The sequence below is a fragment of the Silurus aristotelis genome (genome assembly GCF_946808225.1).
Source record: "Silurus aristotelis genome assembly, chromosome: 7".
Taxonomy (NCBI): domain Eukaryota; kingdom Metazoa; phylum Chordata; class Actinopteri; order Siluriformes; family Siluridae; genus Silurus; species Silurus aristotelis.
In genome coordinates this window covers 16,638,937-16,659,065 of record NC_139580.1, presented here as the reverse complement: position 1 = coordinate 16,659,065, position 20,129 = coordinate 16,638,937, and the positions used below count along the sequence as shown (strand labels likewise).

Sequence of the window (20,129 nt, the reverse complement as noted above, 5' to 3'; positions counted from 1 at the left end):
AAGTGCATATATATATATATATATATATATATATATATATATATATATATATATATATATATATATTTTTTTTTACAGGCCAAAATTATTTTTTAATGATACTGATGTTCTCCATTGTAAATGCAGAATTTGGCTGTCCACTGTAGTTATTACCCTAAAGGTCATCAGGAATGGAATGACATTTCTACTATTTAGGCACCAAAGCATGCTGAGTGTAATATTTATTTAAAAATAATAATTTTTTTATGCATGTCCTTAAAAAAATAGTTTTTAGATGGTTGTTTGATTCTTATGGCAAAACAATTGATGTTCCTCAGGTATGCATGCTGCCTTCTATGAGTAACCTCCTTAAAAATACACATGTCAAGAGTTTGCAAAACACTTTTTGACTCTTTCATTGCATTGATAGCTGCTGCATGGTCTCTTACTGAGGTCAGACACTCAGTGTTATTGAATCAGGTCTGATCCACTGCCAATGAGAATCCAATGCCATTGATCTCTGTGTAATATGAGCTCATTAGTGTACTGACTCAGGGTCAGGTTGTTTGGGAAATGAAGAGGGTGGCCATTTTGACCTTAGCAAGCGCCTCCAATCGATTAGCTCTGACTGGGAAAATAAGCCACTGAGAGGTTAACTCTGCTTTGCCTGAAACACGATTACAGTACTTCAGCCTCTTGGTTAAAGCATTAGACCAGAGTAACTTAATTAGCACTTTCTTATAGTATTAATAATGACTTGGGCAGACTGATTTACATTGATTCTTGTTTCGTGTGTTTCATGAGACGAATGGCACCACATATTTGATGTGTTTAAGTTGTGTGAGAGTGCTTGCTAAACTGCTGTACTCAAAGGTAATGTTCTTTATGTATTAGATTAGAGGCAATAAGTATTTCAATTGAGTGTTACAGACAGAGTCAGGTAGGACTACAGATACTTCATGGCACAAAATATAATACCGGTGTTATGAGGTGGTGAATTTAGGACTTTTGGAGGTAATACAGCCTAACTATATATAGAGAAACTCTGTTGTTGTCATTCATATGTTTCTGATTGCTCTGAATTCTGTTGAATAATTAACAAATTACTCCTTTTAACAATCTTACAAAAACGGCCTTTTTGTCTATTGAACCTCATCTGTCCTCTAAACGATTGTTGACACTGTGGAGCAGCATCTAATATAAATGGTTAATGGCTTGTGATGACCAACTACATGGTTGAAAGACCGTGTAATCTCCCCTCAATTACCGAAAGGCGCATGCAGCCCTCACTGAAGCCCTTCCCTTCCTCCCATTCTCTCTCCCTCAACCAGCTGCCACTGATGAGCTCTGATTGTTGTGCTGTCAGGTGTAAAAAATGAAAAGCGCTGCACTAAGAAAGGTACTTAGATGCACTAAGCAGATGACTAGTTATTTGTGTGCTTGCACCATGTGTCACAGTAGAAACACGGCAGCCCACTGCATCTGCACATCTATTGCTTTAATTAGCCGTACAGTCTGTCAATGCAGAAGTGGGCAGGTATTCTGTATATACACAGAGGTGTGTGGCTGCATTAATACAATTCAGGCTTGCTCGGTGACAAGACATTCTTATGCAATAATCACAACTAGGCTCTCACAGAGGCAACCTTGTAGGCAACATCGCTTTTAGATTTGATTTAATATATTTTCTGCACTTTCTTTTCTCTGAAACATTTGAGTGAGCACATTGATATACAGAGGGAGCAGTTCTTTGTCTTGAACCTTATCCACTACATTATTTCTAATTATGTGAAAAAAGAAACATTGTGAGTTCAGGGATGTTTCGATAATGGCTATCACTTTTTGAGCTACTTTTTGCAATAGCTTTGATTAAGAGGATTATACATAGATTAATGAGGTTTCCAGTTGAGTGCACAGAGTAATGGGGATAATTTCCAGCCTGGGATTCCTCTTTCACTGCAATCTTCACTCAGGTGATGGAACTGAATGATCTGAACTACCCTCTCAGAAACGCATAACGTAATCAATACCGCCTCAGTATGAAATCATTTCAACTGAAACTTCAACCTGTTTTCCAGTTCTCAAGAAACAATTAAACTGAGTGCTTGAAAATCATATAAATTCATTCATTTTAGATTTTTTTTACTTGACAGCTTCCTGCTTAATACTGAACACAGCTGAAATAGCCCAAGATGGGATTTTGAAATGGATAAGCATGGAGTTGGTGTCCTGTATATTCATCAGATCACCAGTGTTCTCGCTCTGACCCACGCTTCCCCTGATGATTCTATTTTACCGTTGCTCCTGTGGGGCCACGGCTAAAGGCAGCAGACTGACTAATGTTTTTATAACCTCCTAGACAGGCAATACAAATGATTCCCAATCTAATCTAATCACACTCAAAAAAAAAGAAAAATGGAGCATTTGCAGATATATACTCAGCACTAATGTCACAGCTTTGGGTTCTTGGTTGCCTCTGGGCTTATACCATACGCAGGTCCTTTCTCCCAGCGAGTGAGGGAAAGAATGATGTGAATATTATTCCTTTCTCAGTGGCATTAGAAGCCCTCATGGTTTTGGCGACAACTTTATCGCGGCACCAATATGAAAACGGAAGGGGTTGGAGCTCATATTCAGCGATGATTGACAATTATGGCCACATAATTCTCCCCCTGTCATTTCTGCTCGCAGACACCTTCCCTCTCCATCGAGGTGACATCTCTCAGATAGAGGGGGATAAATATGCCATAAATCAAACCAAAGGCTTATAGGTCCCCACTGGGATAATCTGCCATGCTGCACCGGCCTAGTATTCATCATTAGATTGTGAACTAGAGCGAGGTCATGACACCAGGTAATTTCCTCTCCCCCACCCACCCCCAGTTTCAGTTTCTTTCTTCCTATAACCCTCTCTCTCACACTCTCTCTCAACCCTTGGACATACACCTTGTGAAAAGCTTCCTCATATCAACCAATAAGAGAGCATTAATATGAGAGTTTCCCATCCTCCTTCCCTGCCCCCTACTGCATTCAGCGATAACCACATTTCACATCAACATTTCTTCCCTGTTTTTTTTTTTCATCTGCCTCCCATTATGTGGCGTGTCTGTCATCCGCTGATTTATTAGCATGTCCTAGCACTGGCGAGCTAGCTTCAGTTTGGTTAGCGCTGGCGGTCCTGTCAGATATCGAGTTAATTACCAGCAGTAATGAGGGGCTGCTGCTTGGGTGGACATGACATTTGAGGCGTGTCGTTGGTAAAAAAACAAACAAATGAAAAAATTTCATTAGTACAAAGTGACAGCTTGCTTTTATCTGGCTGAGCCGCTCAGATTGAACTTCACTCTCCGTTGTTTGTTTGGAGCATAATGAACTGTGCACACATTTTCCTCTTCTTCTGACACAGACGGTACCAGATTCTTCCTAACAGTCAACAATAACGATGAAAAAGCTCGCCCTGCATGTGTAGCCGCAAACACATCAATTATTCATCTTTGTTAGCCTTATTATTTCCCCTCCGCCGACATTAAATGCTACCTGGTATTTGAAGGAAGCTAATGATCAATGGGCCTTGAAGCCTGGGAATGCAGTGAGGTGTGTGACAGTACTGATTATATTTACACTTCATTCCCCTAAATATAGATCTGCTGTCCCACTGGTCGCGATGAATGCAGTGTTAGTGTAGAGATGTTGCCTCATGAGGTGACAGCGGTGGAGAAATCAGCTTGGTTGTAATGAAAGGGCTTGGGAGCAGGGGGCTCAGGGGAACAGAAGAGGCCTGGATGCATCATTTCTACCTGCTAAGCAGACGTCTATATGGCACACTACTCTCTCACATGCTATATAGGTGGATGTCGCTGAAGATATAAGGGATAAACAAACACTTTTTTTGATACTCAATAAAATGCATCTGTGGACTGAAAGAACAAATTGACATAAACCTGGTTCTCTTTACATTATATAGTATTGTCATTTTATAGCCTTTCATATTTTTTGTAGCCCAGGGAAGATTTTTTGCCACCAAAGCTTGTAAGGAATGTGAAGGACTAGAAACAAAATGAACTCTGTTTTCAATTTCAGTAATACTTTCAGACACAACAGCATGATCAGCATCATGCTGTTGATTGAGATCTTACATTTTGCCAGTTTTAATTTGCCCTACTTCTTTGCCAAGTCTACATTCTCCATATAGATGTTCATTTGTTTTCCCATCTTCCCTTCCCTTTCATTTCCCCATTTCTGTAATTCTTTTATTTTTCGATTTCCTTTATTTCTGTCTGGCTAAATCACATCACCCCTCCCCTCCTTTCACCTTGATAAATAATTTGCGATGATGTGCGCAGCCGTCAGTCACTGAGGCCTGCGCGATGTGAGCTCTGCCGAGATGCGATAACTGCTCCCATCTCTTCACTGAGGCATGGAGATTTATTGAGCTGCGATAAGTGACGCGCTAGCCATCACACTCAGCCAAATAGACTCCCCTATGCGTTTATTCTTATTGCGGCAAGAGATGCAAAATGTCTCCCCAGAGGGCCCAATTGCTGCCAAAGAGGCCTGGCAGCCTGTATGTGTCATTACTTTCTATTAGATAAAGAAGGAAATGCAGCTCTCTGGGACTTCGCCGATGATGGCAGTCGTTTGTGTGAGTGACAGAGCATCACTCACTGGCAGCCCTGAAGACGACTCCCAGGCACAGAGTCCCGTCTTACACTGTCATAATTTTCTTCCCTATTTAGATGTTTGCGTTGTCTTCACTGCACCTCTAAGTCATTATGGATCAGAGGGCTCTCAGGCTGTTGCTAGAAACAGCCGTGTTGCGTGGAAGCATTCCTATCACAGGCTGTCACAACTTTGACACACTTTTAGAAAAAGCTCTGCGTTTGTGCCTCAAAATGATGCATATGTTGTCTGTGTGATAATAACAACATTATAGATGTGTAATAGACATTGTTTGCTTTTTTTAATTTATTTCATTCACACTTTTCCTCAAGCTATAAACTTAAAACACTCCACATAAGACTGACAGCTAGAATGTACTGCGTTTGATCAGGAGGTTTCTATTAGAGATCATGCTCATATTTTTCCGCTCTTAACGTATGACATTGGTCCTGTCCACCTGCAGTAGACCAAATGTCCTTTCATTAAATATTCATACAGATGATGTCTGTAATGATTTTCTGTCACCTTGTGTCTGTGCAACTTATAGTTTCACTCCATTTTCTTCTATGTCACATGCTATTGAAGTCAGTTAGCATGAAACTGGAATGGCTTTTAGCTCTGTACTTGCAGAAGTTTAAAATCGATGCTGTCACATATGGAGTGTAAGATGCAGTCAGTATGCGAACGGGGTCTTTCTTTGTCTGGCCATGCCTCTATATACAGTACTGCTTGTTTTTTTTTTAACTCTACAATATCACATTGAATAAACAGAACTCAGAGAAATGCTAACATGCTTATTTATAGCTTAGCTTTATGTATTAATCTTCTTGCTGTTGGTCAAGTTGCTCAGTGTCATGGCCTGCATTTTTTATGACCGTTTTGTCACACATCTTTGTTTCACGTCATTTATATAGACTATATATATAACTCTTAATTCTCAGTGGACACAAGCAACCTCACATGTACAAGATTTTCATATTCTTCTAAGTCTGCAATGGACTCGTGTTGTGTATAATGTATTTTTGACATATCCTCTTATCTCCAAAGTCATGTATAATTCTTTATCATCAATAGACAACTTAGATCTAGAAGACATTAATACTGTAAACGATTTGCATGTCCTCTGTTTGATCCAAATACACCTGTTTAGCTTCACCAACCAGTGCTGCCTCAGGGAGGATAGTCTCTTCTCGGTTTTGACATCTTTGTTTCATCATAATCTCTCAAGACATTCTTCCCTATCACAGAGGCTCATTACTGTGAATCCTTTCAGAGATGGCCCTTAGTCATCAAGATTCAACATAAAGTGCTCAGATGTTAGAGCACATGGAATGACAATAAATATATTAACTTCTAATTCATAAAACAATGCATATAATACTGATGAATCTGCATTAGTGCCATAAAACAGGTCCCACCTTTTTTTTAAATAAGTCACTGATTTCTTATGACATATGATTAATCCCAGTGTACTCTCTATGTGCACTCTAATGACATTAAACTCACAACTATGACTAGTATTAAAAAAAAATCCCTTAATAAGCAACCTGCTTATTTTACTGCTCAATTTACATGATCAGTGTGACTTTGACCACACAAAAGAACCATATATGATTGTTGCATAATAAGCTTTTGATGGGATTTACATATGCTTGTATCATGATCTGTTTTGGATATGGTCTAATGTGGATATAGTGTGTAATGTAAACGTAAGCAGTTTTTCAGATTTAAATACTCCAGAATAATATAGGACATTTATTGCACCTCATAATCTTATAAATTTACATTTACATTTGTTTGTCTGTTGTGTAGTAACAGCCAGGTTGGAAAAGGGCTAAACTGTGATTAATGTTTCTTTCTTTTTGTTTTTTCTCATCTCACTATTTTTACTTCACAGAACACGTTTTTATTTATTGGATAGTGTTATGTGTGTATGTTAGGAAATCAAACTCAGTATTACCTGTAAAATAATACACTAACTTTATATGCAGTATATAAAATGAAATTGTAAATGATTGTGTGATGGCTTGCAGGGCGGAGGGAGGAGGGGAGATGATGTGTCTGTTATAAGTGCTACACAAATAAAAGAAAATCGATTAGAAATTTTCCTACTGAAAAGATTTGATTAAACTTTAGCCATTACTTCAGCACCTGCAGTTTTATTTCACTAAGTGCAACTTATCAGTTCCACTTCTGCCACATTAGTGGGTGTTGACCTCATGACTGGGCTCATTAAACACTGTTTATGTAGCCAGCAGCCTCTGGGCACGCTTATTCTTATGCATTTGACAAATGGACAAATGTTGTTGTCCATCAGCTTTGACACCTCTGGTGTGTGTGTTTTATTGGCAATACAAGGCTCTAGAGTTCTTTATAGCTTTGTAACAACATAACACATTAATCTCATGGTTTTAAAAGATGTCTAGAGTTTTTTGGAAATAAATATTAGATATTCTCAGATATTTTATATTTTTCACAAAAATATATTTATTTGGTTTTACCCTTTTTGTTTTAAATCTAACCATTTTATACTTGTTTTAAGATACAAAATAATTCCTTATTCGTTATATGGATGTATAGCATTTATTAATCTGTTTTTATATGTTTGTTTTTTACCTTCTAATGTATGGTGATAGTTTTAATGCTATGCTGAATTTTAAATATCTAAAATATACAAAATCTAAATATATGGTAACGCGTAAAGCCCAATAATTCATTCTATATGAATTATGTGCATTTAACATAATATAAGGCTAATACTGTAATATACAGATTTTTTTTATGTTCATACGAGTTTTCTGCTAGGAGACTATATTTATATATATATATATATATATATATATATATATATATATATATATATATATATATATATATATATTTTTTTTTTTTATATATAGATTATATATTTGTCACTCCTTCGAACAGTCATGCTTTCGTTCTGCTGTCCTTTACTTCCTTATTCCAGTGTCCCTTTATGTGATACATGGCTGAAGGAGCAAAAATGCACATCAATTTTTATTTTGTCTTTCTTTTCCAAATGCAGTGCAACCAAATGCATTTGCACTTTTCAGTAATAATAGTCATAAATATGAATGTGACCAGAGATGCCCATGCCTCTGTGACGTTCTTTTGATTCTCCCTCAGAGATGCTTTTTATACAATAGAATTTTAGCACATTTATTACCGTCTGTCGAGTTTGTTGAAACAGTCTGATTCATAACCACTGATGTACTCTGATGCCACTGGAGGATGTGAAAGAGGCATCTGAAAGGAATCTATTTGGCATCTCCGCTCTTTTGTCTGCCATTCTCTTGGAAAAAGGGCCTGGAGCTTTTGTATCCACCTTTCTTATTCTCCACCTCCAGTTTTCTCTTCTCAATGCCCCTTTGCTTTGTCAGGGGAATCATTACTGCTTTAGTGAATATTTCATACACTTCAATACCTCTCCTCTTATTCACCTGACAAATACCGCCTCTCATCCACCCACGAGCGCAGCAAATAAATAAAACACATCCTACTGAGAAACCTGGACAGCCCATTGTGTTTGTCTGTAACTTCTTCTTTTTCTCAAGCACTAGTCCTGCACAGTTGCAGCTGGAATGGTAGATTCTTTATGTTACCATGGGCCATAACAGCATGGCCTTTCATATAATAAGAGCTTTAATGAAATATTCTCTTTCTCGTACTCAGCACGATGTCCATTTGATAAAAATGTTTTGAAAGTTGTGTATTTTCTTTTGAAACTGACCATCACTCATGTTTTGTGTTCCTGCATCCCTGCCAGGCTTCAGGGAAAGGAAGGAGCAAGAAAACGCTTCTAAAGAAAGTTCCATCTTTAAGAATAAAAATTGATATGGAGACATCATAGAACTTTTGCTCAACCTAGGCTTAAGTGTGCCGAACTGAAATCCTGACTCCAACACTAGTTCAGACTTTTCACTTTTCTGTGATTGTAATTGCATTACACCATCTTATCAAACCAGCTCCCAGAGGAAGCAATGGTATTGAGACATTTCCAAGTAAATATAAATAATGTTTAGATTCGCTAAAGCTGGCAGCATGTTAGAACTAGTTTATTCACTTGGTGAAACAAGCTCATATTTAATTTAAACTGAATTCCTCAGCGTCCTCTGGCTATACAATGTTTTTTTTTTCCCAGGTATATGGCAAGAGAAAGGATAGCCTAAGGGTTGTATACTACTTTCAAAGCCTTTTGAGATTTCCCCTGTCCTCTTGTTGCTATCTTTTTTTGCTTTCCTTCATGACCAAACCTTTTGTTAGCTTGCCCTTGGTCTCAGACTGCCCTTGATCTTACATGTGTAGCTGTAATTATGAATGAGGCGAATACGTTCTACAAACCATCCACTCTTTTTCTGTCCCCTCTGCTGTCAAATAAAAGACAGATGTATATTAAAGTATTGATTTGCAACAGAAATGTAATTTATCTGTCACTGAACTACAGTCAATGTAAAATGTTCTGGACATCCCTTTATAAACAAAAAGCTCTCCAGACCAAGGTTGAAGGGTCTTAGATTCCTATCTAGTCATGTTTAACTCTCTTATTGATTTTACTGTATGTCTCAAGCCAAATTATGTGAAAACCCTTGTACAAGCTCAAATTAAGTAATGCATGTCTGTGCTACAGCTGTCCTCATAAGCACCTTGTTGGTTTTTCATTAGAGTGTGTGTGTCAGACCCAACACAAGGGCCAGGCATGTTCCTCCAGCTAGCAGGCCACACCTCATCCTCTGTCCAAAAGACAAGTCACATACTGGGACACAAATGATCTAGTGGCTTGGTTAGTCTGGTGCTATTTTAGTGGGACCATGTGAAGGGTGTTGGACAGCTGCAGTGGTTGTGCACACATGTGTTTGAGAGCTTGCTGTGACAGGGTGTCAGGAAGAGAAAGAGAGTGAGAAAGAAATGGTATGCACTTAAAAGAAAAACAGCTCCAGGTAGAGCTTGTTCCTTTGGATCACAATCCTGCCAAAGAATGAATTTAAAGAACCAGTAAGCTATTAAAGCTGAAGTAACACCTTCAGACAGCAGAAAGATTCAAGGGCTTTATTCTTAAATGCACCTTTCTTTAGACAATGAAATTCTCAGTTTGCTTATTCTCATGTAAGTTAAGAAAATAAGAATTAAAGAAAAAAAGACCAATATAAAAATGTTTGCTAAATGTTTTTCAGAAATTGTACAGCGACTCTTAAAAATAAAATTTCTCAAAAATGTTCATCGTTAAAGCAACAGTTACTTTTACTATACATGAATGAGAGTAATCAATTTTAAACCCATTAATTAGATTGGATGTGGATTTTACCTCAACATTCCATTCTCTGTTTATTTATCTCTGTTTCTAAAAAATATCGTCTACTCACTTGCGTAAAATGTTTAACAAAGATCATAACATTCCAACTGTGTATTTCTACCAACTCATGAATCTATCCTGAACATGAAGTGAGGAGGACTCTTGGGAATTCTTGGAGGTTGACATTTTAATACAGGTAATTACATCCCAATCTTCCTGTGTATCCACCTGTAAAATTATATTAGCTATGCGATTTCCCATGGTCATATGGGGTGAAGCCCTATGAGAGAGTCCTATTTTCAGTGTTTGATTGTTTAATTGTATGGTGATCTAAGGTCTTACACATTTCTCAAGGTCATGGGAGTTTCCAGTGTGGGTGCTATGAATATTGCAATGAAACGAGGTGGGAAGTCTGGGATATTTGTCTTGCTCTAGATGGATTTTTATGCTTTCAGCTGAGATGAGTAAAAATATAATTTCTAGAGTCTGTAGTTAAAAAAATGTCTGACAGTAAATCTCATAGATGTGCCACACACATTATTGGGATAGCTATCACTTATTAGTGTGTGTGTGTGTGTGTGTGTGTGTGTGTGTGTGTGTGTGTGTGTGTGTGTGTGTGTGTGTGTGTGTGTGTGCATATTTTAAGTGGTGATTTTTCATACATAAAAGCCCCAAATACAAATAATGCGGCACATGAAATATAGGCCAGAACAAAGAAGAACAGGGACAGCTGTGAAGCTGAAATAAAGATTCATACTGCGTTACTCATTGACTTCAGCTCACAGCTTGGCCAGCAGCCACCATGCTGAAACTGGCACCACTATGTTAGATGACTGCCAGCACATTTTCTCAAGTGACGAAGAAACTGTGTCTTATTAGTTCACACACTGTGTCTAAATTCTGGGCCTTTATAATGAATAATGTGCAGCCTTGCAAACAATATGAGAAGTTGTTTTCCCATTTTCTCTTAGTTAACTGACTAATTGTCAGGTTAGCATTTACTTACTTTGAACATTCAACACTAGCCGAGTTCAATATCAGCTGCTATTTCAGTGTGCTACCAGGAAATGTCCTTAAGCCCTCCTTCACTCCCATCTGTAATAGCTGTGTTCCTCATAAGCCAGCACCTTGCATCAGCCAAATTGTGAGTACATGTAGAACAGGCCAGTGTAAATGTCAAGTGGAATAAGAACTCTCTGGCCTCTAAGGCTTTCGCCTTTACCTTTGACAAAGCGGAACTATTACCATAATTGTCCTGTAACTTTTTCTGAAAGGGCTTGTGGGAGTAGAGAGAGGAATTTTCAGGCTGGTGATGGGTGAATGGTGCAGGCCCCCTGTCTGCCCTCCTGTTCCTGCATCCAGACGATTCCCTATTGTGTTACATTGAATGCAGTCTCCTTTAGAACGCTCACTCATAAACGGCCATGAAATCTGGGCCTCCTCCCTCTCTATACAGCCTGTCCACCCGAGTGACACGTCCACTGCCTTTTTGTCCTCTGCTTTTCTCACCCAACCAAAAGCTCTAAAAGCACAATGACTTCAACGTTTGACATCTTTTATGTTGTTTAGCATGTTTCTAATAAGAAAACTTTATTTTATCAATAAGGAGTCAATTTGTTTATTAATATTTGTGGGTAATATTTTGTCAGATATGCTAATTTGTGGGGTTTGATGTGACAGTATAATTGCATTAGAAAAAATAACTCAAGTAAAGTTTAATGGCAGTGAGGAAAAGTTATTTTCTTTCTCTTAACCCGGAAAATTTGCTTAAATTGAATGTACTCACTTCACTATGTGGGGAAATCTAGCGAACACTGTGGACTTCCTGTAGAGGGAGCTCTAATGTAAAGTACCCCACCTGTTCCCACAGCAAACATCTTCCTCTTGATCCTTGCGAGAGCGTTTTTTTTTTTTTTTAAATAATGACTTTATGAACTCTAGCGTCTTATAAAGGCTTAATTCGCTTAACTTTATTAAATATCATTTCTGAAAATTTTAAAATTCAAGACCAGTGCAGATTAAATAGATGAATTTGTATAAAGTTGTTGTTTTTTCCAAATATTGCAGTTTGCAGAAATTTAAAATGCAAAAGATATTTATACTTAGGGACCTAACTTTAACTTTGTTTTTTTTCTTTTCCACACGTATATAAAAATACAGAAAATATCTAAAAAACAGTCAACTGTGTGATTTAGACACTAAAATAGTTACTATTTTAAGCTTAACTTTTGTATCCTACATTCTACTAATACTTTAAATTATTACTGTTATTATTATTATTATTATTATTATTATCATTATTATTATTATTATTATTATTATTGTTGTTGTTGTTGTTTTTACTGAACGCCATTAAATCACAAATATAACATGTTTTCATTTTAATATCTTTTAAAAAATAGTTTTGTACAAATTCTAAAAGAACCGAGTTTAATTTTTGATTTACAAAATATAAATTTCATTACGTGGTGAATAATAGATGCGAGAAAAGTTTTCAATATTGGCCGAGGTGTTGTACTGTTTTGTTTGTTTTTGTTGTTTTTTTTAAACTAATACAAAACAAAAGTTTTTTACATAATTGAAAAATAAATGCATTCAGAAAAAAACAAACAGCAAAATTAATGTCAAATTAATGTCAAAATACTGAAAAAGAAATCGTAATCATTTAGACAATTTGTGTGGGAAAAAAATGTGGCTCAGAAAAAAAAGGGATTTTTGAAATAATATTTCGTTTGAGACTATTTGTTTAAAACAGGATATGCATCTCATCAGTGTTTCAAAGGCACCATTCTATTTTTCCCATGTCAGAATGTGAATTCTTGTGAATTTTCATGTGAATTTTCACCCCTCAGAATGCCACTAATTTGCTGTAGTGTGTTTGTCCCTCAAACATTTTCATTCTGTTAAATAAACACAGCGAAAAGGTGGATAAGTTAGCAATATAAACATTTACTCTATTATACTCTCATATGAAGGGAAGTGCTAGGCAACGTCCTTAGCTATGTTACAAATTCAAACCTCATTTATGTAAAAAAAAAAAAATAAAATCAATAGACACTTTCTCTTATTTTGTCCAACAACAACAAAAAAAAAAAATCAGTGTTTTTGATGCGGAAATGAAGTATTGCATTGATCCATGCGGAGAATGTAAAATAGAAAAAAACACGACGAAAAATATTTATTTCACTGTCCATTATAGTCTATAACGAAGATGCTCATGAGGAGTGAGTCCTGGCGTCTGCGTGCTTGTTAATCATAACGTTGTTGTTCGGCTGTTTAAGTCCAAAGTAATGGTGTGTTAATGCGAGCTGCTGAGCAGAAATGGCCATTTTGGTCCAGTTGTGCAGGTTCCCCGCAGAGCTCTGCACAGCAGTCCTGCTCATTACTGCAGACTTTCTCGGATGATCTGGCGTCGTTGCTGTTTCAGCCAAAGACCAAATTTTGGGCTTTTGTGGTGGGTTTAGATTCCTTAAAGGCTCTACTATTGGGCTTTTCCTGCCCTCATCCCTCTGTCCCTCAACGCAGATGTCTCTGTCTTTCATCCCGCTGCTTTTTACGAAACTTTTCTCCTGTCCCTGTGTGTCCTCAAACCCATCTGACGCGTCTGAATCACTCCTGTCCGTTTCCGTGATTTTTGATTCCGATCTCAGCTCATCCCGACAATCGGAGTCGTCCTTGGTTTCGATGTTCTCCGTGTCGATGTTCTCCAGGTCGATCTCCTCGTCGTCGTCCTCATCCCGTTTGTCTTCCTCCTCGCCCTCGTTGTCGCTCGCGTAAACGTTTCCCTCCTCGTCCGGTTGTGTTTTTGTCACCCAGGTCATCTTGTTCTCCTTCTTCAGTCTCCGGCGCGCGTTGGCGAACCAGGTGGACACTTGAGTGAGAGTCATTTTGGTGATGATGGCCAGCATGATCTTCTCGCCCTTGGTAGGATACGGGTTCTTCCTATGCTCGCTCAACCAGGCTTTCAGAGTACTTGTGCTTTCACGGGTGGCGTTTTTCGGGCGAGACGCGTCTCCATATTGATACTGGCTGTACGGGAAGAAAGCTGGATGCGCAGCAGGAAAGCCTGGGTGCTGCATCCCGGGACTGTCTTTCAGCTCGTATGGACTGGCCTGGACACACACAGGTACACACACACGAGAGACACGCTTAGAAAATAGACCAGATTCTCACATTTACACACCAAATTCCTCAAGTTTGATTAAAACCAGTGAAGGATATATGGAATATATATGGAATATGGAAGGCATTGCAATGCTTCCTGTAACTGTTTTTCCAAATATTCTTAAAAAACAATACTAAAGTAAAAACTCGGTTTTCTTAAGAGAATAATGGCGAATTATTTTACAATAACACACCCTTGTTGTTGTTGTTGTTATCATGCTATGATTATGGCATGGTATTGACACCTCTGTTAACTTTTTTACTAAATTCAGTTTTCAGTGTTTGTCTTTTCTGTACACGCGTTAAGTATATTTACTCTGCGTATTTTGATCATGTAAAAATTCATTTTTTCTTTATCTTTTTACGATGCAGTTTCTGTTTATTCAGTCTTAGTTTAATAATTAAACTTTGACCTTTTTTTTTTTTCTTTCAAATAACGCATTAGAGGTGAACCAGTCCTCAGCAATGTTGATCGGAAACCGCGTTAACGAGCATAAATAACTCACCAGGTGGTTGAGCACGGACACGTCGCTGGAGTAGGGCAGAAAGGCGCTGTAGGTCTGGCTGGCGCTGAATGGAGATCCGTACATAGAGAGGGAGTTGGAGATGCTGCTGGTGGGACTGAGCTCTGCACCCACACGGCCCGCCAGCATTCCGGCCCGATCAGTGGGATACAGCGCTCTCACATACTTATAGCCGAGCTGCGGGAGAGCCATGGTGCTACAGTCGAGGTCCCAGCACCTGAACACAAGCGCACTGTCCCCTCTGACACCGCTGATCCACGTGAAAGCGCGCAATGAAAAGTGTTCAGCCGATGAGCGCCCCTCTCTCACTCGCTTATTGATCCGGGTGGACTGAGGTCAGGTCCTCCCAGATTGCTTCTGATTGCTCCGAGCCCTTGGTGTGATTGACATTTCTAGTCTCTCGGTAGCCCCTCCCATTTCTTAAACACACCACTCGTTTCTCTCTCTCTCTCTCTCTCTCTCTCTCTCTCTCTCTCTCTCTCTCTCTCTCTCTCTCTCTCTCTCTCTCTCTCTCTCTTTCTCTCTCTATCTCTCTCTCTCTCTCGCTCTCTCTCTCTATCTCTCTCTCTCTCTCTCTCACACACACACACACACACACACACACACACACACACACACACACACACACACACACACACACACACACACAGCCCGTCGCCGTGACTATTAGGCAATATCCTATTATCTCATAATCATATCAAAATAATATTTAGCCCACAAACGAATCGAATAAAAACAATTTTCTACATTGAAGCCGTTTGATTGAAAAAACGCTGCTTTAGAATAAAACAGTGATTATAAATACGCAAAAAGCGCATAGAGGGGGAGAATGTTAAAACCATATCATTTGGAGTTATTTACATAAATCATGTGCATTTGAAATGTTGACGTTTTTTGTAAGCAGCAATATTTACGAGAATAACTAACACTGAACAACAACAACAACAACAACAACAACAACAACAACAACATTATTATTATTATTATTATTATTATTATTATTATTATTATTATTATTATTATTATTACTATTATTATTATTATTATTATTATTATTATTATTATTATTATTATTATTATTATTATTAATTATTAATTCAAAAAATGTTAAAACTTTATATAAGTCAGGGATTTGACTCTCACACAACAGAAAAAAAAAAAAAAACGTACAAAAATTATATTTATCAAAGGAATTATTTATTAGCCGACGCTGGTTAAAATGAAGTATAATACATTTGCTTTTCGTCTCTAATTAACGAAATGTAAAGTGGTATTTCTATATATCGCAATATCGCAAAATAACACGCAATTATCAGATTAGTTCAGATATTTATTCTATTTCAATTATTATTAGGCAACATCAGTATAATATCAACCCTAAAAAAAAAATGTACCTTCATTTGATGAAATGTTAAAGAAGTAGTGGCAGAAAGCTGTGGTGAGTTTTTCTAAGAGATGCGCCGGAAGAGCGGCTCTAACTTGATTCACTGAATTTTTATTTCAACGCAGTCATCAAATACTCAAAGCAGCCCAATCTCACCCAACCCCCTTTAACACACATTAGTAGACCATACCTAGCTAAAAAACCCTTAAGAAATACATATTCTCACAAAATAAACAATTAATATTTTGGATATAGTTGAACGTAAGAACCCTTTATTAATATTTCCCTTAAAGTGACATTTTGTTATAATATTCTTAAAAACTTCAATTAATAAATTGCAAAAAACAAACAAAAATTGTTAAACTGTTCAATAATATCTAAGCTAAAACAGTTTTTCCATATATATATTTTTCATGCAATTTAATTTAAAACACAGATTAGTTTCATAAGGTAGTTATTGAACTAGCTACAAGATGCTCTAAGTTAATAACATGATCAATGATGAAACCGGGACTGAACAAGAGATTCAGACCTACTACATCAGCATTTATAGTTTCCAGAAAAAGGATTAGTTTAGTGTGCGATCATCTGGATTTTCTAAAAAAAAAAACAAATAAACTTCCAAGCCTGCTACAGTCATGTAAACTAATTTTATCTTTAAAGAGCAGAGAAAATGATTGTTTAAATATCAGCTGTATTCTTCATAAGTTTTTAATAATAAATTACAATTTATTTGGACTATACTGGCTAGTGAGTCATGGTGATGGACAACTAGGTAGAAGAGTCCACACTGATAATTGAGTTATGTTTATTTGTTTTATTAAGTTACAGATTGCAGGTTTGGTATGCAATATATAAATGATAAATACTTGGGTTATCGGTCTCGTTCATACTGTCACAGTAACATATCATTTTCCTTGGCGAGCATAAAACCAGGGACTAATCCCATATAAGAGACAGACCTTTTCCACAGTGGTTTTGGTTTTTAGCCACTGTAGGTGTTGTAAGGTATAGTGAAATTGGTGAAAGCAGGACAAGGCTCTGGGCCTTTCTTTATTAACCTGACTCAAATACACTATACAATCCTCCATGGCTTTAGAGATTCAGCTTTCTACCAAGACCTCATCAATCCTATCTCTCGCCAGCATTGATCGAGCCTCTCTGGACCTGCACAGACCGATGAGCCTAAATAAGCACTCCATTACCGGAGGGCTTCTGACTGCAGAGTTGTTATGCCAAGATTAGTGGCAGCCAATCTGACCTGTCAACATTGATTTGCACGCTGAAATCACTTGAAGGGGGGGGGAAAGAGAGAAATGGTGTTTGCAAATTAATTGAACATCCACCCCCCCACACACACACCCATTTCTTTCTCTCCTCTCCTTTCCATCTGTCTCTCAAGCTCTCTTACTCACCACTCTCATTCTCACTCTTAGCAGGCAAATGGCTGATTGAGGAATCAATACCTTCTTTTCCCTTTTAGCCAGCAGAAACAGCCCCCTTATGGCACACAGAATGGACAGCTTCACAGCCAGTTAGTCTTAAGTAATAGATACATTGCACTCAGCCAGGCTGAAGAAACAGCTCATTTTTGTCCCTCTCCCTTCATCCCTGGCTCGATTATACCTCTGACACACACCAAACACATTCCCTTCTTTCTGGCACTCTTTTTTCTTCACTGGACGCCAGTGAAAAGGACAAACTTATTTCCGCCCTTAACAATTAACATGAGCGATTTCCCTTTACTTAAGGGTTACAGGTTAATAAAACCAACACTCTGCTCTGTTTGTTTCCCTGTGAAGTTCAGTAGCTGACCAGCCAAGCTTGTAATTACAATATTACAGAGACTGGCCTCAGATCTGTATATAAATCTCCCCATCCAATTACAAGATGTAATAATTCTGCACTCAAGCTGGTAATGAGCTCTAATGCCGGTGCTGGAGCTAATCCCCATCGGATGCAGCACAGATCAGATGTTGGCTTTGTCATTAGACTGGCAGAAAATCATTATTTCATGTTCAAATAGAAAATGAGGTTGGTGGGGAAGTTAATTTCTCTCCGCTCTGTCAAGCATGGACAAGAATTTAATGATTTAATTACAGTTGTAAGCTCTTTGGATCAGACTTAAATTGAGCTGGGAATTTTTTTTCATCCTTTTCCCCCCTATACAGCTCTGGAAAAGGGCAGGCGAATCAAAGGTTTTGACATGAGTTCAGAGTGAACAGGGTGGTCTTGTCTTTTGGGAATGAATAAAAACACAAATGCACTAAATATTTACTAAATACCACATCATTACTATTTCCGTTCAATACAAAACTCAGGTCCAATTTTTTATTTCTTTTTACATTTGCAATTTATCTTAAACCACACAATTTATGACATTGATTAATGTATGGCAAGGGGGGAAAAAAAGGTTAAATTTTGATCATATGCTTTGACAGACAAACACACAAAAGTAGCCACTCTTATTTGAACCCTTTTAACCTCTCAATGGTTTTATCAGTGGACAAAATTGACTGTCAGCTGTCTCCCTTTCAGTGCGAGAATTAGGAAATCTTTTGTCTCCTGTGGTCTCTTATAACCTGCCAGTATTTTTGCTATGTTGACATCTGTCCACAGCAGTCAGATAACAATATGTAAGGGTGCATTTAAATATTCACAGCTTTCATATCTGTCACTCAAAATGACAGACCTCCCTTTTCCTGTTACATATTCACAAATGGCCCCATACATCCCCTCCCCTTAAAAAAGCTTTAGGAGTAATAAAAAGAACATTGTCACTTTAGGGATATTGCAAATATGCTTAAAAGGACAACATTTCCAGGTTGTGGAAATTCCACCATGTCCTGCTCACTATTTTCCTGGCTATATTGTAATGATAACTTATAAAATGCTGATACATATTGTTTTCTCAGTTCCGTGGAAGTGCAAAATCTAACAACAATAAAAAAAAAAAACAGTAGATTCAAAAATGTCCTATTCAGACAAAATTGTTTTTTAGTTTGAGTTTAATGTATTTGGAAGAGTGTCTTGTTCATGGGTGTGTGTGTGTGTGTGTGTGTGTGTGTGTGCATGCACTATGAGGATGTAGCATGTTAGTGAGATGTGTGTATGGTATGCAGGTGAAGCCATACCCGCTCTTTTATGGCTCCTGTCACTAAAATGCCACGATTGGCAATTATTCACTACATGCAGTTTCTATCTACGATGCACACTGACCCCGTTGCCTATGTCAAGTGCATTCTTTTCCAGGCATTTTAATGTATTGTGTGAATGTATTTTTAAACTGCAGCTCACGATATGTGAATCCTTGAATAGACCAGGAACATGTATTGTGATGTAAAACATGCTCAGGAGGAGAAAGGCAATTATAATCTTAAGAGAATGATTACAATCTGAAATGAATGTGCCCCTTCTCACACTCAGCCCTTCACCATGGTCACTTTTTTTTTACGAGAGGAAAAATTAATCTCTTCCAATCTTTAGACAGGATAATCAGGTCTGTCCCTCACATCTGGTCTTCCTGTGGCTGTAGCTCTGAGTGAGTGAGAGAGCGAACGCAGTAATTAATGACTCTCACCCTTGGGCTGACACACTGCAGACAGTAATGGATTGGCTGCTATCAGGGCTGACCATCCGTTAGTTCGTGGGAAAATATCAGCATGCTGTACCTTGATGGGACTGAGTGAATCTTTATGAAATGAGCTTTGGAAGATCAGCGTTGAGTGGTCAGTGATGTTAGCTGTGTTATGGTTAGCTGGTGCATTTTCTCTGATGGATTGAAGAAAGAGCTTCTTTGCCTAGAAGACAACTTTCTTATGTTAACGTGAAAGTGTAATTTATCTCTAATGCTTCAAAAATTTATTGCATCCAGTAAATTGAATGCAAACTATACACATTCTCTGTTAGTGTAAATTCTCATGAACAAACAGGCAGTAGAGGGAGAGGGTAAATCATTAGCATAAATACATTAGAATATGAATAAAACACAGTTCAGTTCACTCTTTGGCTGTGGATTAATATATATTCATACTGCATTTCCCAGATCAGGTTCACTAGCCAACAATCCACAGCTATTAATATTTAAATGCTGTTTTTATTTAAAGTC

The 20,129-nt window shown here is 37.7% G+C and overlaps 1 protein-coding gene across 1 annotated transcript; it reads right to left on the bottom strand.

The window, feature by feature from the left end:
• Positions 1-12,878: 12,878 nt before the first annotated feature.
• On the bottom strand, positions 12,879-15,002 carry irx3b (iroquois homeobox 3b). The gene is made up of 2 exons (XM_083547409.1): positions 14,620-15,002; positions 12,879-14,061 (listed from the first exon to the last, which is right to left on the bottom strand). Exons 1-2 carry the CDS (start codon positions 14,827-14,829, stop codon positions 13,165-13,167), a joined length of 1,107 nt encoding a protein of 368 aa, XP_083403535.1. The 5' UTR covers positions 14,830-15,002; the 3' UTR covers positions 12,879-13,164.
• Positions 15,003-20,129: the final 5,127 nt, after the last annotated feature.